Genomic DNA, 20,375 nt, shown 5'->3' on the forward strand with positions numbered 1-20,375 from the left:
AGAGGACACAATGTACAGCGGGTAACAGGCATTCGAGGGCTGGAATCAAAGAGGTCATAAAGCCTCTAGCTAATGCTCTATTATACCACTGGCGCTGAACAATAATATCTGACTCACCTCTAACAACGGAATTCAGACTGGGGAGCATGAGTGCCTTGTCCATCACACAGTTCTCTGAGCTGAATTAAAAGCCAGAAATTAAGATGGCACTGTATTACCTAGAAACGGAGGCATCTGTCTGAGACTGACACCCATTCCTCACGCTGATTATTCCAGAATGTGCTTGACGGGGTTGCTGCTGAAGATAATTTGCTGAGCATGATATTTTTGATAATGTGATAAAAATAAAGATATTACTTGGTAGAAATGAATAATTTTATTTTCAGAATTAAAATAACAGGTTGTTCCCATTCTACATAAATATTTCAGAAGGAAACACCACCAACAACACTTGGATTGTATTTTATTTGTTTTTTGGCATTGGTATAATAGACCTGAAGAATCTCAGAGAACAACGGCAAGAACAGAATTTTTATAACAATGAAGAAAAAATTATAGATGTGTGAAATGCATCCATCACATCACAAGAAGCCTACATTTTCTAGAAGGATCTTCATTTGAAAAAATGAAAGACAGAGCGGGTATGTCTAAACTACATCCCTCTTTCGAAAGTGGGATGTAAATTAGGCAGATCGAAATTGCAAATGAAGCCAGGATTTGAATTTCCTGTGCTTCATTTGCATAATGGCAGCTGCGTGTTCTTTCAAAAACGGGTATTTCAAAAGTGAAACTGCTGTCTAATCAAGGTTCTTTCGGAAAAAAAAAACCCTTTTTTGAAAGAACCGTAATGCCTGAAAAAAATAAGGTTTACTGGTTCTTTCGGAAAAGGGTTTTTTTTGTTTTGTTTTGTTTTGTTTTGAAAGAACTACATCTGGACAGCGGTTTCACTTTCAAAATACCTGTTTTTGAAAGAATGCGTGGCCGCCATTATGCAAATGAAGCATGGGAAATTCAAATCCCAGCTTCATTTGCAATTTCATCTGCCTAATTTACATCCCTCTTTCGAAAGAGGGATGTAGTCTAGACAACAGCTGAAGTATGAAAGAGAGGACCAATTACTACAAGACAATTTGTAAATGAAGTACAGGACTGTGCTTTCTCTAGAAGAATTAACAAACTGACAGACTGTAATGTCTATTTCAGGGCCTTTGGACCATATTTTGAAGCTTTTCTTGGAGAGACATGTCTTTGCTGAGCATGGGAAATAACCCCACAGCTGAACACGATGGGATGATGTGAGCAGTTTTAACAAGCCAAGAGAAGCTTTTTGCATAGATTTTGATAAGGGCTGTGCTGAAACGGCCTGATCTGCAGGCTCTTTTGAGACACAAGGCAAAATAATGTGGGCAAGTTCCATTTCCCTCTCCAATCCCTGGAGCCTATCCTACCACACAAAACTCTGGACTTGGTTCAAAATGCAGCTGAGGCTTTTCAGATACACCCCTTTTGCCTCTGCTCTCCTTTTATTTCCCCTTGTCCTGTTTTTGCAGCCCATGCCCTCATGGTGGGTGAAGGTCCAACTGGGGAAGGCAGCCGAAGCCCCGCCCCTTCTGCCCAAAGCTACAGCTCTTCCCACAAGACCCTGCCCCTTCACAACCTTCCCCTCCCCCCTCCAGCTAAGCCCTGCTCAACCCCAGCTGAGGGCCAGGGCTGCAGCCCTATCACCTCCTCAGTGGCTGGGCAGTGTAGTTTTGGGAAGGCAATGGGTTCCTTTGCCTGCATTACCCACCACCCATGCCATACCTCCTTTCCCATGTCTACCTCTGTGCCTTCTTTTGCATTAACCCTCTCTACCTGGACCTCCCTTGCTTACCCTTTCCAACAGCCACTCCCTCAAGGAAGCTTATAATCTATGTTTCCCCAGGCAAAAACACCAACCAGACACACATGGCCCCATTCTCAATTGCCCTGTGCCGGCAGACACCTGCCAAATAATACCAAACCAGAGCGGGAGTATTTCACATCCACTTTGCACAAGGATCAATAATAAAGTGGGAGGCAGTTGAGGATGGGGCCCCAACATACCCATGTACCCTAAATGCACACATTTGCTCCCGACCTCACAGAAGACATTGGCGGGGGGTGGAGGACTCTCATTTACACTAAGGCTTCTTTGCATTGCTCTGGCTGAGCAAAGGGTCCTTACATCAGTGTACATACAATTTAGGCCCACGTAAAGCCCTTTTATACTGTTAGCTCAAGCAAACAGTGCAAATCATAATCAGTGACCACCTTTGCATCACTCCTGATGGTAGCAACAGTGGAGGAAAATACATGTGTGAGAGAGGGTATAAAGGGCATACCAGGAACGTAGGATCAGGGTCATCATCTTAGTGATGTGACTAATGCCAATGACATAGTTTCCTGACACATAAGACGATGTTGTGTGATTCTGCTTTTTTAGAATATGAGCAGCACAGTAAAATATAAATCTTCCGGTCATGGATGGAGCAAAAGTCACTGCAGAATACTACAGCCTTGAGCCTGCAGTCAAGTATCTGTGCCTTCCCAAAACCCTGCCACAATCAGTAGAATACAAAAAGGGGCCCTATTGTGTCTCTAGTGTTCACTCATGCAGAGGATCAGTATCTAAACGATCATGTACATTCTTATTTAAAGGCATGGCCTCAGACCCATTAAATGAGAGAGATTTTACTGGGCAATGGACCAGGAGCTAATCTCTGTGTCTTGAAGTTCTTGTACACTGTAAACTGTTCGTCTACAGAGTGTAAACTCTTCAGTGCAGCAATCTGACTTCTGAGTTGCCCAGGAAGCACCTACAACACCTATAAGCACTTTAAAATAGCACATGAATAAAGAATAACGTAATATTAATTTTGTGGATGGATGGATGACAGGAGAGAGATCACATGAGGTATTGGCCACTGCCGGCAGACAGGATACTGAGCTAGATGGACCTTTGGTCTGACCCAGTATGGCCGTTCTTATGTTGAGACTGCTGTGGGAATTTTACTCAAGAAAGATGGTGCCCCAAACACGCTGAAATCGTCTTTTATTTTCAAATACTGTGCGTAGATTTTAGTATCATTTAACAGCAAAGTTGCTGACAGATGCAAAAAGTTCCCTGTTTTCACTCCGAGAACACTTCAGTTCAGAAGACAGTGGACACATTTGTGTGTTTTAATACATTTTCATATTTTATAAAAGTCATTTCTTCTGGAGAAATGGTATGGTGGGTGCAGCTTTTAATGCTTTCAAGAATTGAAAATGTTCATTGAAAGATAATGGAAAGCAGACATTTAGTAACATTTTCATTTTGCATGTTTAAATATTCATAACTATGTTCATAAAACCACATGTTTCTTCTCCTAATGCTCTAGCGATTGTGTTTATGAAATGCAATATTTCTTGATTGTCCCTTCATTGCATCAATTTTTTTTTTATTTTTTTTTTTGCAGAATGCTATTTTGTCAGATTATGGAAGTGACAATTAGCTTTTAGGTAAAAGATTGTCCAATATGAAGAGCAGAAAATTACACGAAAGAAAGCATTGGCAGCCCCAATACATGTTTCACTGATGCACCTGTGACTCTAAAAATTGTATAGGAGGTTTGTGATAGCTTAATTCTTACACAATGACAATGTACTGTCAATTTGGAAGTATATGTTTCTTAGTCTAGTATAAAACACTGATATCATATTTCTAGGTTTCATTAACAAAAAGTCAAGTGCTGATAAGGCTTCCAATAAAAAGTATTCTCTTTACTATGTATATTTTCTGTTAAATTTAAGTAAAATAAATTAATATGAATTCAGAGTCACTTTAATATTACAGTTGCTCCGATTCCCAAAAAGTGTTGTTGAAAGTTGATCAATTAGTCTTAATCAGAAACCTAAAATACCAGTATCCTGAAATAGCTATTCCATGTCTTTTAGGCAAATCCATTATTTTGAAATATAACGAGCTCACTACTCTGACATCCTTGTAATTAAGGGACATTTCGGAATAGCAGTTTATTTTGAAATTTGGCACTGTATAGACAGCACCAAATTTCAAGATAAACTATTTCAAAATTAACTCGAAATAAGATACACAATCTGTGTAACTCAAATTCCGTAGTTTATTTTGAGCTAAGGGTGCAGTGTAGACGCACCCTAACAGATGTAGACTTCATTGCAGTGAAGTCTTCATTAAAGACACTACCACATAGACTCTACTGCAGAGTATGGTACATTTTCTAAATTAAAATTATATGGAAATTAGGATATTCATAGTAAAAACAATAAGTAGTCCCGGGGCATCTTACGGTATGTCTAGACTACATGCCTCTGCCGACACAGGCATGTAAACTAGGCTACCCAACATAGTCAAAGAAGCCGGGATTTAAATATCCCCGGCTTCATTAAAATAAACATGGTCGCCGCGCTGTGCCAGCTCAGCTGATTGTCGGCACAGCACAGCAGTCAAGACACGGATCGGTCGACAGGGGAAGCCTTTGTCGACCGCTCCTGTAAACCTCGTTGCACGAGGCATAAGGGAGTGGTTGACAAAGGCTTCCTGTCGACCGATCCAGTGTATAGAATCATGAATATTTATGGGTAAAACCCACTTCATGGAAAGCTCATGATGCTATATATTTGTTAGTCTAAGGTGCCACAGGACTACTCATTGTATTTGAAGTTACAGACTAACACAGCTTTACCTCTTGAGACTTTTTACCATAGTAACTAGCGTTTACAGAAGTTCTCTCAAAAGTTTGGGCTCAATGAAATCAACAGAAAGGTTTCTACTGATTCCATTCCACTGAATCCTCAAATCATATCAATTCTAGGCCAAGATTTTCAAGGGTGGTTAAAGATTTTGATTGGCTCCTTTTTCCGATGCCCCACTTGAAACACCAATGTCACAGGGCTAAACCTTTCTCTGACTGATGCCAGAGTCAGTGGCGGATATAAGGCATGGCAAGCGGGGCAGCCGCCCCGGGCCCCGCGCTTCAATAATCCCTGCACACGCACCGTGGTGCCACCGTGCATGCACCGTGTCAAAGGGGGGGCCCCGCAAAATTGTGCTGCCCTGGGCCCCGCAAAATCCTCATCTGCCCCTGCACTGAGTGTTCCCTTCATAGACCACTTGCAAGACTGGGAGTAAACATGAAGGCTATGTCTACATTGTGCTCTCTTGCACAAGAACATATTTATTACCACGCCTCATTTACATACTTAATGAGCCGCCATTTTTGCACAAGGGACTTTCGTGCAAGAAGGAGCAGTCTACTTGGCGCAAGAGCTGTTCTGCCTGAAAATAAGCAGCATATGCACCTCATTTGCATATGTTCTTGCGCAAAAGAGCACAATGTGGATGTAGCTGAAGAGGGGGAAGGAAGAGATGACACATCGTGGCAGCTTTTTGTTTTGCATCATGTTTGTTACTATTCATATCTTAAATGAAAGTTTATGAAAACATTAGGGGAAGTAATAGAATCCTCTTGTTTAAAAGTCTCAGAGGGGTAGCCGAGTTAGTCTGTAAGTGAAAAAACTTAAAGAACAACAAATGATCCTGCAGCACCTTAGAGACTAACAAAAATATATATGGAATCATAAGCTTTCATGGGCACAAGAAGTGGGTTGTGCCCACGAAAGCTCATGATACCATCTATATTTTTTGTTAGACTCAGAGGGTATGTCTACACAGCAGCATTATTTTGGAATAGAATAACTGATGTTATTCCAAAATAATATAGTGTGTATCTACTCTACAAGCCTTTATTTCAAAATAATGGCGAGCTGAAGGACTTTTTACTCTGACTCATGGTAGCCCTCATTTCACAAGGAGTAAGGGAAGTCGAAGGAAATGTGTTTTCTTCTTTCAACTTCCTGCTGCGTAGACAGTGTCAAAAGTTATGCTATTTCGACTTAAGCTACACAACAGACGTAGCTGAAGTTGCATAGCTTAATTCGACTCTAGCCCTGCTGTGTAGATATACCCTAAGGTGTTGCAAGGCTATTCATTGTTTTTTAAGAATCCTCTTGAGATTCATTTTAAAATAAAGGCACAGACTGAAATTAAAAATACAAAATATCTATAAATACCAATGTCATTTCCATCTCTAACAAGTTTGATATATATCTATATATAAATATATAGTTTATATTATAAAGGTAATATATAGTTTCTATTACTGAAATGTTACACATGTAAAATTTATGGGCCTATAGGACCCCCACAGGGACTTTCTGCAATTGTTACTTCATTTTCCAAAACAGCTCTCATGGCCTAATAATACATCCCTTAACTATCAAGAAAGGTAGCAGTGTTAGTCTGTAACTTCAAAAACGAGTACTCCTGTGGCACCTTTGAGGCTAACAAAAGTATAGAGTAACATGAGCTTTCCGAGGCAAGACCCACTTCATCAGATGATGAGTTGGGAGTAGAAATAAGAGAAACCAGGTATTTTATAACACCGTTATAAGAAGAAGGGGGGGGGGGGAGAAATGGAGGAAGGTACCTGTCTATTGTAGGACCAGTGCTAATGAGGCAAATTATGAGGTCTGGAAGGTTGTGAACCCCTGTATTGAGAATTTACATTAAAAACAACAAGGAGTCCGGTGGCACCTTAAAGATTAGCAATTTTATTATTGCATAAGCTTTCGTGGGTTGCAATTCACTTCATCAGATGCATTAAGGGAAAGAAACAAACAGATAGCAGGGGTACAGAAATGGGAGTGTTACATCAGAGCCAATTCAATCAGGATGGATGTAGATAAGAAGGTAAGAATACCTAATGTGGAAAATTACTTATGGTCATGAGTGAGCCCTTCCCAATCTCTATTCAAAGTTTACATTGATAGGCATAATACCATCAGCAAGAGCCATGTCCTGGACTAGGAGACACAGTGCAGCATATCCACTGCTGACCCTGCAACATGATGAGTTATTTAAGAGCAGGTTGGACAAACATCCATCAAGGATGATCTAGATGGTGCTTGGTCCTGCCGTGAGGGCAGGGGATTGGACTTGATGATCTCTCAAGGTCCCTTCCAGTTTTAACATTCTGTAATTCCATGTGCTCTTTCCACTCCCTTTGAAATGAACAGGAATTGAGAATGCTTGGCAAGGTAAGGCCCCCAACATGTAGGCTATTCAGTGGAACAACGTTTATTTCTCACGGTACGCTGAACAATACAGGACTAGTTCTCCTTTCTGCTTCTGACAGACCAGCTTCAGCCTGTACAACAGAAAAGGAAACAAGCTGGAAGCAGGTTGTTCCAGGAATCAAATGGAGTTGAGGTCTGGTATAAAGCCCATTGAGGTTACGTGTTAAGTATCCAAAATGGCTGCATCACGGCCATTTTGTATCTCTGGAGTTACTGCAGGTTCAAGCCAGGAGCCTCTGCCCTTCTGAAAGAGTCCAAAGATATGGCAAGTAATGTATATACAGTATAAGTTGTACAATCACATTTCTTCTAAGGGTTTCTGGGCCAGTAGCCTGCCTGGCATGTTTCCTTAACTTCTCTCACAGCCAGATAGGTGTTTGTGCCTTCATTTGTTACTGGGGATGTAGAGCTGGCTCTAGGTTTTCTACCACGTGTAGCCTCTGTCATCTGCAAAGGTGCAAACCCTGAGGTTTCAATGAAAGAACATGATCAGCCTATAACAAAAGGAATTTGTCCAACTCAGCTTCATGTGAGGCTCATTACAAAGCCTAGTTTTGGCAATTCAAAAGCTGATGCCACTGAACAAGCTGCCAAAACAAAAATACCCAACTAATCTCTTTTTTCCGTTATTAGCAGATTGACTTGGCATTGCTTGGGTTCTTAACACAATGAAGTTTTTTTTAAATAAAAGGGAAATGTACTGCTTTATTAAATGATTGTATTTTTCAAAAATACAGTGTTATTTCTATTAACTTAAGTTTATTTCAGATTTCTTAAAAAAGGGGATTGTTCAAATGTGTCCTTTTAAATTTTTTAAATAATTTTAATGGGAATTCCATCAAGTGTATTTTTTTATCCCTATAAGCTCTTATCATTCACTATGTTCTAGCAAAAAGGGGTTATAATCAATTTAGTGGCCAATAACATTGTCTTCTGGTTTTCAAACCTTAAAGCAGTGATTTAGCTGTGCCAACACAGAGCACACCTCTAAATGTATCCGTTTTATCTCTCTTCTGTAAGGTTTATTGAGAAGTAAACCTATTCCAAGTTCATCTCATTTTTCTGGCTCATCTTGGCTCAGTCTCTTTCAACATTCATTGTCAATTCTGAGGACTCTACTTGATTTGGTGATTCTCTTTTCTGTTATGAAAAACAATCACATTCCATACACAACCAAACTCTTACATTGCTCTAAGTTATGATAAACGGAAACTGTATACCAAATTTGGTGGTCCTAGCTCTTACCGTTTAGGAGGCATTTCTGAATAAACAGACAAACTCTTTAGTCTACAGAGCAACATTATTTCAAAATAATTAGCGTTATTTCTAAATAACTTAGTCCGCATCTACACATCAGGCAGTTTTCAAAATAATGTTGAAATACTGGCAAGCTGGAGGACTCCCCTTACTCCTCGTACAATGAGGAAGTCAGAGGAAGAGTGCTCTATTTCGAAATAAGTGCTGTGTAGTCTCTCCCAATTTTGAAATAAGCTACACAATTGATGTAGCTCAGTTTGTGTAGCTTATTTTGAGTTAAGCCCTGCTGTGTACATGCACCCCACTTCTACACAATCCACCCATTATTTCAAAATATTGTTCTAAATAATTAGTGCACTCTTTAGACATCCCGGTAACCTTCGTTCCACACGGGTTAAGGGATATTTTGAAATAGCATGTTATTTTGAAATTTGGTGCTGTGTAGATGTGCCAAATTTCAAAACAGATTCGAAATGATACGCAATTTGCATAGCGCAAATTGTGTATCTTATTTTGAGTTCAGGGTGCTGTGTACATGCACCCTAAAATACATAGTAGATTAAACTTCTCTATCAGATGGAACCAAGAAACATGCATGTACTTACCACCATAGTTTTATGTTAAAAAATCTAAACAGCAAAATATCCTTGTTTATGGAACATAAAACTCAGCATCTCACAACTGAAATATCTGCTCATTTCTTGCCTCGTGACTTAGTTCCTCTCTAAACTAAGCATACAGAACTTCCATTGGTGTCACAGGACACAGAGGGCAGATAGCCTTAATAACCTTAGCTCGTAGAGCCAAATCTGCATAAATCAGGTCCCAAGCTCCTGTGAGTATTATATGAACAAGTAAAGGTTCACACAGGTATACATTTGCAGGAAACAGAACGTATTTTTAACCCGAGCTAATGTAATATCAAGGTTAAACAAGTGCCTAATTTCAACTGATGTGAAGACTAGCCAGCCTGAATCAAATATTTGTTGCTGCAAATGGCAACAAGTTGAAGATTATTTTTCTGCAGAAAATGTGTCCCAAACTGTTCCTCTCAGAAAACAGGAAAACATCTCTGCAGAGACATTTCCCCACATAATTAGACTGACCATAAGAACAGCATTTGTGTTGGACCAGTCCATCAGCAAAGCCCAGGAGAGTCAGTCTAGTCCAGTGTTTCTCAACTTTTTATAAAGTACCGCTTTAAAAAAATTATAACTACCCCCAGAACCTAGAGTTTTCAGACACCCTAATTTTTTGTCTATTGCAACACATTTGTTTTAACGACTTAATTGTAGCCAGGCAGGCGATGAAATTTTTTTATGTAAAAAGTACAAAATAAAATGCTCTAAAACTTAAAACAAAAATTCAGTTTTCTCCAAATGTCAGTTGTTTATTTATCCCCCGCCTCCTCTGGACTTTTCTCGAGTACCCTAAGGGTATTCGTACCACTGGTTGAGAAACACTGGTATAGCACTAGCTAAGAGGCAACATTTTTAGATTAAAAACAGAGTATTGGAGAAAAAGACGGGGAACGTGCAAAATAGGACAACATTAGTTGCTGCAGAAACAAGAAAGTTTTAGAGCCAAAACAGTCAATGTAGAAACTTAATGGTGTTGTACTAAGACATTGGAGAACAACTTGATCATGTGCTTTCAGACTGTACACAGGCACAAGCTGCTCAAAGCATACACAAATGTTTAAACAAAATATGATTTCCATAAACTTGCACCTAAAGTATGAAAATATGCAAAAACAATCATACCCACAAAGGAACCAGACTGTTCATGGCTCATAAAGCATGGCAGAAAAGGAATGGGGAAGGCTGGTCAGCTGTTTTCATTTAGATTCTTATTATGCAATGAAACCTTGTTACTGATTTAAAAAAGAATACTTCTTGGGGTCTATATAGTTGGGGCAAAATCTTGCTAAACTTACTCTTGCAAATATGTCCAATGTCAGTGATTTCATTGGTGCTGACAGCAGCCATGAAATAGGCAAGCAAGATATGGGCCTTTATTTGTACATGCCAGGACTGCTGGATTAATGTGCTTTGATAAAAATGCAGGCCCGTTATTAATTATAATGCACTGAATACTGAACTAGCATGTCATCGCAAAACAGGGGACATTTTAACCCCTCCCAATGCACATGCCAGCCAAAAAAAAACCACTTAGTGGGACTGGTGGTGTGATCAAGGATAAGCAGTGTGGACACACCTGCGAGCATTTGAAAAACCAGCAGCCAGCCCTTCCCAAAATCATCAGATTTACTTAAAAGTCACGATTTTAAAAAAAATAATCGTGAGACTTCCTTGCTTGCTTGACTTGTGCACTCACTTCCCACCCTCAGCCTTTGCTCTGCAAGGCCGGGAGGCTAAGAACTCTCCGTATTTTTTAAAGGAGAGCTGACAATCTCTGCACCAGGTGCTGGGGCTTGGGAGGGACCCTCATCCGTAGGACAGGGCAAATAGCAGGAGCGTTCTTGTGCCCGGCGTGGCTGCCTGCAAAGCCCCTTTGCAGCCACCTCCTGGTGCCTCAGGGGCCATGCAGCAGGGGAGGCAAGGATGGGCCTGCAGGTGGTTTCCAGGCGCCCCCAGGGAGGAGCGCCCCTGACCGGCAGGCACCCCCTGGAGGCGCCCGGGGAGCTGCGGAGCAGGTGCCCAGGGCCCGGCCCAGCTGCGCTCCAGCGGGCTGGCGACCCCGCCGCCATGCGGCTCCGTCCGGCCCCTTCGCACGGCGCTTGCGCCAAGGCGCAGCAGGTCGCCGGCTCTTTGCAGGCGGCTTGAAAGGGAAGCGGCAGCGGAGGAGGGGCCGGTCCCAGGGCAGAGCCCAGCCCCCAGGCTGCCCGCCCGACGGGGGGGTGGGGGGGGGTTGCTCTTCACCTTGCCTCCCCCCGCAGCCGGGATGTGACGGGGGAGGGGGCTGCCTGCCTTTGCTAACTGCAAGCCGTGCGCCCCTCCCCCAAACATCGCCGAGCGGCAGCACCCCCCTCCCCCAAATACTAACCGGGGTGGGATTCGGAAAAGGGGGCGGCCCCCAGGTCGGGCGGCGCCAGACGAGCAGAAAGGCCAGTGCGCTCGGGTCGGGGTTTTAAGCCCCTGCTCTAAAACTGGGGCTTTTGGTGCTGCGGGAAAGTGACTCCCGGTGTGAACGAAACCAGGAGCCAATCCGGGCTGGCTTCGCCGCCTCTAGCTCGCTCCTCGAAGTCCTCCTTTCCCACCTCTGCCCCCCCCCCCCCAGGGAATCCTGCGGAGCGGGGGGCATTCTCCCACAGCTGTGTGCGGATAACCCACCATCACCCGCCCCTTTCTTGGAGGGGGGGGGGTAGAGATTTAGCCGAATAGCCTCCACCGCCCCGCCCCGCAGGAAAGGAGGTGGGGGGACTGTAACGTGCAGTCTTCCTACCTATCCCCTCCACGTGTTGGCAGGAGAGAGGCCGCACCCCGGCCTTTCCGGCACCCCACTGCCCCGCGCTTTAGAGACACTCCGCCGCCTTTCATCCCAGGGAGAGTCGGCCGGGGCGCGTAGGCTCAACCCTGGAGCTCGGAAGACAGGGAAAGGCGAGCTTCACAAGCGCTGGGAAACCTCCGGAGCTGGGGACTGCCCCAAAGTGTCCTTCAACATCTAAAACCTTGCAACATCGGAAACACAACCTGCACCCTGGGGCCAGCGACTGTGGAAAGTCTCCTTAACGTTTCAAAGTTAGTCCAACATAAAATGGACACCATTAGGTTTCCTGCAAAGCACTGGGTTTGAAATCATTTCTTATTTACTATCTCACTTAAACCCAGATCCACAGATCCATTTTTCAGGGGAAAACGCAACCCCCCTCACTTTTCTATTAAAAGAGAACATTTAAAAAAAAAAAGAACATGTATAATTGTCTAGTGTGAATAATAACTGTGAAAGGTTCAGAAAAATGTAACAAACGCAGCGCATTTTTTACATTGCAAAACCCTATTGCATTTATTTCTTATTTTAATAGTAGTATATTCCAAAGCAAAACTCCTCACCTTGTGCTTTTTTCTGTATTTTGCAGTGTCTCACAGCACTACTTGCCTCTGTATAAAGTTGACAACTTTAATGGAATGGGATTTCAAATCCGTTGCCTGTGTATAGCAGAAGAAATATTTGGCTGCATAAAAGAAATCGAAATAATCATTTAAAAAATGTATTTCAAAGGGGAAAATTAGGACAAGAGAATAGAATGGCAATTTAACCCTCATTTTGGAATTGCAGTCCTGTCAAACATTGTAATCAATCTACTGGAGTTCCGGCTTTATTTCTGAAAAACTTTTCCTGTTTTTTAAACGATTTGTTGGTTTGATCTAAACTGCATAAAATAAAAGACATTTTAAAGCAGGAAGTAAACAAACAGTATTCTCAGTTCAGCCGTTCCAATGAGTGTCAAGTTCAAGATGGGACTGTCTGGGTTTCCTTCCCTCCCGCAAAGGTCCTAAATTACCCACATCCTTAAAGCCAGGGAAAATTCTAACAGCTAACAGTTTACAGAATACATTACTTTAGCTGAACTGTATACACCTTCAAATGCTGCATTCTATCATATGTATGTACATAGAAATGATGCTAGTTAATAGTCACCATACACTGTTAAATTCAGTAGATAAGATATTACAATTAGTCAATTTTAAATAATATATTTAGGGAGAGAAATACAATCTATTTTTAATCTCCAAATAACACTTCTGGGAAGATGGCATATTTTGTTTATTATTATTAATGAATGAGGCTGTTTTAACTGACAAAGTTAGAAAAAGATCTAAATCAAAATAAATATTAGACATGAGAATTTTAAAGTTTACAAAAATCAGGAGAAAGAAAACCAAAAGGTGGATCCATTAATAGCTTAGGTTAACTGAGATAATATATGATACAGATGAAAAATCTTAAAATATTTTGGAGGGGGAAGTGTTGAGGGAGGGAGTTTTTGGTTTGTTTGCTTTATTGTTTTTTCCAATAGTAATTTACCAAGCTAACATTTCTCTGAAATTCCTCTGTCTTCTCCCCATTTCTTGGCTTTTACTTCCTGTTCATTTCTTAAATAGTCACTGTTCACACTGTGCCTTCATTATTAACCTAAAGCAAAAATATAATACAAAACCATACCATCCTAAATCCCATGTATAAAGCAGAAACTGATCAACATAATTTAATTTTTTAAAATATTATTAATTGCCAACCAATAGATGGTTGGTTTTCTAGAACTGTGTGTATATATGCTCAGTTTTGATGTTCCCTTTCACCAAAGATATAGTAAGTATCAGGTTAGAATTTTATTTTAAAACAAATAATTGCATATGTTACTGATATTAATTAAAATTATATCAGCATCTGTGTACAACTCATTAGCTTTGAAAATATATTTGTCAATGAATTTCTATATTGTTTCTTAAACTTTTGAAGTTGTCTTGTGATTGGCTATATAGAATAATTTTTTATAGCTGTGTGGTGGATTATATACAACCAAACAAATCCACCTTTTGCCCCTCCCCCCCTCTATAACCGGGATAAACTAATTCTTTTAAGAAGCACTTACATTAATCTGAAGTAAACACATGGAACTAGATTCTTTTATTCACTACCCAGCTGTTTCAGATTCATCCTAAACCTCTTAAATGCACGTATACAGAGCTAGATGGCTGGGCATATCTATCCATCTATGGAGACACATGCAAGCCTTTCAGAAAAGTGTAAAAAGGAGCCACACACAAGAATAAAACTCACTCATTAGATTTACCTTCTGCTGTTTACTATGCAACACAGGGAACGCCTAAATGTTCTTTGAAGTGCAAGATAGAGATGTGTCATGGTCCCTCACAGGACAGATCAGTAATATTGGATTGCTTGCAGAGAGTGCAATAACAAACATATGAAGCTCGAGGAGAAAAACTACTGGGATGTGAGGGCGGAGACAAGGGAAACAGCAAGACGACTCTCATTTCCCTGTTGAAAGAAACACTGTATATTCCCAGACTGCATCAGGGAAGCAAATCCTATAAAGACTGGGAAGGAGATACAGACACCTTGATATGTGGCTACTTTGCCAGTGCCGGATGAGCAATAAGGAAATACAAGAGTGGTTCAAAAACTATTCCATGGTGTTCTTTCAAAAACAATAAATTTTTAATGCTAAAGCAGTTATAACCAAAAACTGTACAGAGTTGGGTTTTTTGTTTGATTTTGTTGCTTTTTTGTTAGAAAACACTTTTCCCCCATAAATATTGTTCAGTTCCCGGCACTTCGTATCAATCATTAAATTACAAACGATAAATATGGCATCATGGATATGTATTTACAAAAAAAAGTTATTACAAAAAGGCAACTGTTTTACTAAACGGTCACAATCCGGGTAGAATAACACCACAGCCTCATCTTGGAAAAATACTGGACGAACCCATCAGACGAGAATACATTCACAAGTATAATGCTTTGAGAAAGGAGAGAGAGAGAGTGAAAGAGAAAGTGAAGTTCAAGACATAACAGGACTTTGGCACGGTTTAAGAATGTGAGTTTAAACAATCACCACTAAGGCGAAGGAGAATTTTCATCCTCATGTCAGCATCCCACCGAAGGAAGAAAAAGCCAAAAAATGACAATAATAAAAATTAAAAAGTATTCAAATGAAGGAAGGGAGGAAAGGGGCGGTAACTGGCAGAGGGAAGAGAAAAAAAATCAAAGAAATTACTGCGAACGCCAAAAAAAAAAAAAATCCAATCCTGAGAAAAGTCCAGCGTCTGCTTCTTGCAAAAAAAATTAAAACCCTTTCCTGGATAATTGCAATTAACTAGATGTAGCCCTATACGGTTGTTTGCGTGAAAACTCCATTTCCGTGTGATTGGTTTTCAGTTTTCCTTGGAATTCATTTGGTCCAGTCTATAGTTAGGTTGGCTGGTTTGTCCTTAGACGTACCATTCGTTAAAATTGGGTGGCAGTCCGGGGTTGTGGCTGGTGTTACTTTGAATTGTTGACGGAGGGGTTTTGGTAGAGTCTTTACTGTTTGTAGAACTCAGAGCGGGTGGAGTGGACGATTCATAGCCTGAACTGGCAGCGGGGGAGGAATCTGACCCTTGCGATTCATGAACCTAAAATGAACACGACACACATAACGTCACACTGATAATGCTCAGTCAAAATAGCCCGGTTCTAACACTACAAAGCAGCGCAAGACGATTCAGGCAAGGTAAATATTTACACTTCCTAATGTGACTACACTAATACAGACAACAAATCATAAATTATTTGGAGAATGGGAAACTTATCCATGCAGCGATGATATTGGAATTTTAAAACAAGTTTTCTCCCTCCCGGACCGTCTGAAAAGATTTCCCCCCCACCATTTATGCCAGCCCGTTATTAGATTTTGGATGTGGAAATGCCACAGATTGACTTGAACATATCCTTTAAATATTTTCAGCATTGCTTGCTGGTGGTGTCAATGTTTTAAGAACATTCCAATAATTTCCTCCTCGTTTGCAGCTACATATCACTCACTCAAGAACGGTTTTAAACCGTCTTTCTATCCCGTCTGTGGAACAAGAAAATAAATAATGCAATTTATCCAAACGATTGTTGTTACTGAAAGGGCCTAGCTATTAATTACAGCTAGAACTGCGGAGAAGGTGTGAAAAGGGACAGTTCCACTAGTCATTTTCATCAATCGGAGAGGAGTGCAAACTGCTGTAATACAAATCTTTCAGAGTGGATGAACTGTGTCATCCTAAAGCTGCATCGATCGTTGCACAAATGTAGTTTAACAAGGGGGAAGGAGAGGGGAGAACAGGCTTCGAATTTATTGAGCCAGAAAAGCGATCAAGAGTTAAATTACCTTCATGTGTTTCCTAAGAGAGCTGGGATGGGTGTAAGACTTGTCACACACTTTACAGATATAAGGCTTGTCTGAAGTGTGTACATGCATGTGCTTCTTTCTGTCACTACTGTTCGCAAAGCGTCTATCACAGCCTTCGAATTCACACTTAAAAGGTTTCTCACCTGCAAAATTCAGAAAGGGTTAAAGGACACTACAGAGGAAAGGTTCATTTCGATTCCCCGTTAGCGGATCGATCGCTTTGGCAACTCGCTTACAACAATTACTTTGATGCAGAGGGTGAGACTCTCTCTTGGCTTTCGTCCGTAGTCTCACAAACACTTTTCTTCCAATGTCAGCGGAAATACACCAAGCATCAAAACTTTTATTTCTCTTTTTTATTATTTCCCTTCCGCACCTTCCTTTACCAAGCTTCTACCGGTGGAGATAGTATGCACACACACACATCCATACACACACAAAAAGATCAGACAATAGGATTTGTTACGTTACAGTTAAATTCTATCCGTCCTTTGTTACTTTTAATTTGCCTCTTTCAAATGCAACGGTTGTGCTAAGCGAAGTGTTAAAGGCAGACTACCAGTACTTGATGTTAGGATGGGGAAGGCGGAGGGGTACCTAGATAAATTCGAGAGCACCACACAGTTTTACAAGATGTGGCCAACAAGACAAGAAAACGTGTGGGTTTCCTGTCTTTCCTAGTTTTACTTTACTTTTGTGGCGCTCTGAATTGAAGACAGAAGCTCCAAATAAAAATACTTTGACAAAAGTATCACTGATTTAATTAGGAGATGTGCCAATCAAGACTAAAAAAGAACGGAAGTAACCGAAAATTAGATTTAATTAGCATTTGTATAGTTTCCTTAACAGAATGTATGCAGACAGCTAAATCGTTTGTAAAGCAATCCACGCTCAATTTTTTTGCTTTGCCTCATTATAAACCCCAAAAACGAGCCAATAAAAAAAAATCGGACGAAATCTTCAGTCTAGCTAGGTTATGGAGAAATGAGCGATTGGTATCGCTGAGTGAAATTAACACGCTCGTGGAACAGGCGGAGGTTAAAACGACTTAAACCCCCCGAGTGAGAAGTTTTCAAGAACGACAAAGAATACGGCATTTGCCTCCACGCTCGGGGAGAAGGAACATTTTTCGCCAGTTCTCCAAGGGGCTTGGATCTCACACGATGGTATCGATTGGAAGGGGGAGGATAGTAGGGGGTTTCTTTCCTTCCCACTGTTGAATCATTCACACGCCCCGTTACTTATTTTCCCCCTCTCTCCTTACCTGTATGCGTCCTTTTGTGGATCTTCAGATTCTCGGACCGGGCAAAGATTTTCCCACAGCCTGGGAACGGGCACGGGAAGGGCTTTTCTCCCGTGTGAACGCGAATGTGGTTCACCAGTTTGTATTTCGCCTTGAAAGACTTGCCTTCCCTCGGACACTCCTCCCAGTAGCAGATGTGGTTGTTCTGCTCCGGGCCCCCGACATGCTCCATCGTCACATGGGTGACCAGTTCGTGCATGGTGCTGAAAGTCCGGTCGCAGCTCTTTTTGGGCCGGCTCAGCTGGGTCTCCTCGACCCACTTGCAGGACAGCTCTTGCTTGATGGGCTGGCGCATGTAGCGGAAGAAAGCCCCCGGGCCGTGGTGGTGATGGGCCGCCACGTTCATGCCCATATTCACGTTCATGGGGGCATAGTTGTGGAACTGGGCGCTGGCGTACGGGTCCGTGCGGGGGCTGGAGACGGCCCGGTAGGGGTCCGGCCGCCCGAAAAGATCCCCCCGCAGCCCCAGGTGCATCTGCCCGTTCTCCACGGGCCCGCCGGGGGAGGAATGGCTGGGGCTCTGCTCGTGCAGCCCGGGGAAGAGCAGGTAGCCGGGGCTCTCCGCGATGCCCGGCGGCCCATGCAGGCTGCCGGGAGAGCCGCCGAAGATGCCGTGCTGGGCGCCGCCGGAGGCGGGCTCCCCCAGGCCGGAGCCCCGCTGGCGGAAGAGAAAGTCCCGCGTGGAGTTGAAGGCGGCGGCCGCGCCCCCGTAGGCGGGCACCTGGCCGGCGTGGTGGTGGTGGTGGTGATGGTGGTGGTGGTGGTGCCCCAGCGCGTTGCCGTAGCCCGAGCCCTGCGGGGTGAACGCCGAGCTCTGGCCGGACGAGAGCTCGTGGGCGGCCGGGCTGAGCTTAAAGGCGGCCGCGTGGGAGGCGTCCCCGAAGGGGCTCAGCCCCATCCCGCCGGCGGCGGCGGCGTCGCGGCTCGGCCCCTCGTGGTGCCGCGGGGCCCCGAAGCCCCCGACGCCCAGCGCGGGGAACTGCGGCCCCCCGTCCAGCAGCATGCTCATGGGGCGGGACGGCCGCCGGGCAGCGGCGGGAGGGTCCCCCCGACACAATGGGCCGGCCGCGGGGGGAAGCGCTCCTGCCCCGCGGGCCCCACGCGCGACAGCCCCACGCGCGCCCGCCTCGGGGGGCTGCCCAGCGCCGCGGCCCCCTCCCCAGCTCGGCTGCGCCGCTCCGCGTCCGGCCCACTCGGCAGTGTCCTTGGACTGCTACACTCAATAGCGCTCTCCCCGCACATAAACCAACTCGAGAGGCAGCCCGCGCCCAGCCAATGGGGAGCCGGCTGGCGACGCGTCACCTGACCCCCGGCCGGCCAGCCCATTGGCCGGGCCGCTGGTGAGTGGCAGAGTTTCACAGGGACCCTGGCAGCTCCCGGCCCGGCCGGCTCGCTGATTGGCCCGCGCGGGTTTAGTGACTCGCAGGTAAGGGGTAAGGGGGCCCGCAGCCCACATGGTTTGTTTACTCGCGGTGCCCGCGGCGCTGGAAGCGAATTGTGCTCCAGCCTCCCCCTCCTAGCCCGCAGCGCCTGCCTCTCAGCCACCATGCGTCCCGGGCTTGCATCCCTCTACCCCCTCAGGTCTATTTCCATCTCCCCACTCAGATCCCCCTTTCAGGGTGTCTTCTGCCCCCCACACACACATTCACCCCGTCTGTCTTCACCCAGGTTTTTAAAATATATTAAAAAAAAAAAAGAAACAACTCAAACCCAAAGCGCAGCGAGACATACCGCAGGGCCAAGCGAGAGATCAAAGGACAGAGATAGCAATGGGGAGGCAACCGTTCGCTGGCTGGCGAGATCCAGCTGCTTAAAAATTGCACCTTGATTGGAAACCGTAAATCTTCCGCGCTATTAAAAAAAGAAAAGGTTTAAAAACGAATCTCCATTAAGGCAGCATAATTCAGAGCTGCTCTGCAAACGTTTACACTGGTCTCTTTTCCTTGGGGGGGGGGAGGCGGGGAAAGGGGGTGGAATCAACTGAACAGCCTCGAGTTCAAAGCGATTTTATTTAGGAGTAAATTTGGTGGGCCCTGCTTATGGTTAGCTACCACACACCGTTTCTTTTTCCCCACAAGAAGATGAAAGAAATAAAAAAAAAGCATAAGAGATTATTTCAAATCTTGGGCTGAACAAGATAAAGGGCATAAACCCCTCATGTTCTTAAGCTTAAATGCCGAGGGGTTTAGCTCCACAAACAGTGTAAGTGACTCACTTTTTATCGCTATATAAATTGGTTTAGAAACGTGGAGCAAAGTCTCAATCAATGGTGCCCCTTTTTTGTTTATTTGATTGTGTTTATTTATTGATGGGTTTTATTTATTATTTTGCCGTTGCAAAGTTCTGCCTTGAAATAATTATCAGCTGCAGACAGCCCCATAAATCCGCTCATTTTCTGTTCTGGAAAGCATTTGCAAAGAACGATGGGGAGCAAGAGTGGAAATAAAAGGCAGAAAGAAAGATGGCTGTAATTGTAATATCCTGAGATTTGCTGAGCCCCAAAGTCTGTCTATTGAGCCGGTCTCACAGGACTGCCGCCGTCTCTCTGCAGGAAACATAAAATCTGATCAAGTTCAGAGACGCATTGAGAGACTGCTTCAAGCAGCGCTTTATAACTGCAGCCCTTTCACATCCTTCCCCCCAATCAGCCCCAGGAAAGACTCCACATTCTTTATTTTAGGGTTTGAAAAAAAAGCCACCGATATAAAATCTCCCTCAGTAGTAACACCATCTCCCATCAAACCAATCAAAATTCACACTCCACAGCCATCA

At 43.5% G+C, this 20,375-nt stretch overlaps 1 protein-coding gene across 1 annotated transcript; it reads right to left on the reverse strand.

Moving 5' to 3' along the window:
- Positions 1 to 14,555: 14,555 nt before the first annotated feature.
- Positions 14,556 to 18,885, reverse strand: ZIC3 (Zic family zinc finger 3). The gene is made up of 3 exons (XM_006115446.5): positions 17,565 to 18,885; positions 16,280 to 16,443; positions 14,556 to 15,536 (listed from the first exon to the last, which is right to left on the reverse strand). The coding sequence occupies exons 1-3, from the start codon at positions 18,610 to 18,612 to the stop codon at positions 15,354 to 15,356; spliced, it is 1,395 nt and encodes a 464-aa protein (XP_006115508.4). The 5' UTR covers positions 18,613 to 18,885; the 3' UTR covers positions 14,556 to 15,353.
- Positions 18,886 to 20,375: the final 1,490 nt, after the last annotated feature.

Source organism: Pelodiscus sinensis, chromosome 13 (assembly GCF_052426305.1).
Source record: "Pelodiscus sinensis isolate ZL-2025 chromosome 13, ASM5242630v1, whole genome shotgun sequence".
Taxonomy (NCBI): domain Eukaryota; kingdom Metazoa; phylum Chordata; order Testudines; family Trionychidae; genus Pelodiscus; species Pelodiscus sinensis.

Bases quoted from the DNA above. Each gene is read 5' to 3' on its own strand.
- ZIC3 (XM_006115446.5), bottom strand. From the start codon at position 18,612: ATGAGCATGCTGCTGGACGGGGGGCCGCAGTTCCCCGCGCTGGGCGTC. The intron at 16,444-17,564 runs GTAAGGAGAGAG...TGAATTTTGCAG, and splicing joins CCACAAAAGGACGCATACAG to GTGAGAAACCTTTTAAGTGT. The intron at 15,537-16,279 runs GTAATTTAACTC...TGTTCATTTTAG, and splicing joins CTCTTAGGAAACACATGAAG to GTTCATGAATCGCAAGGGTC.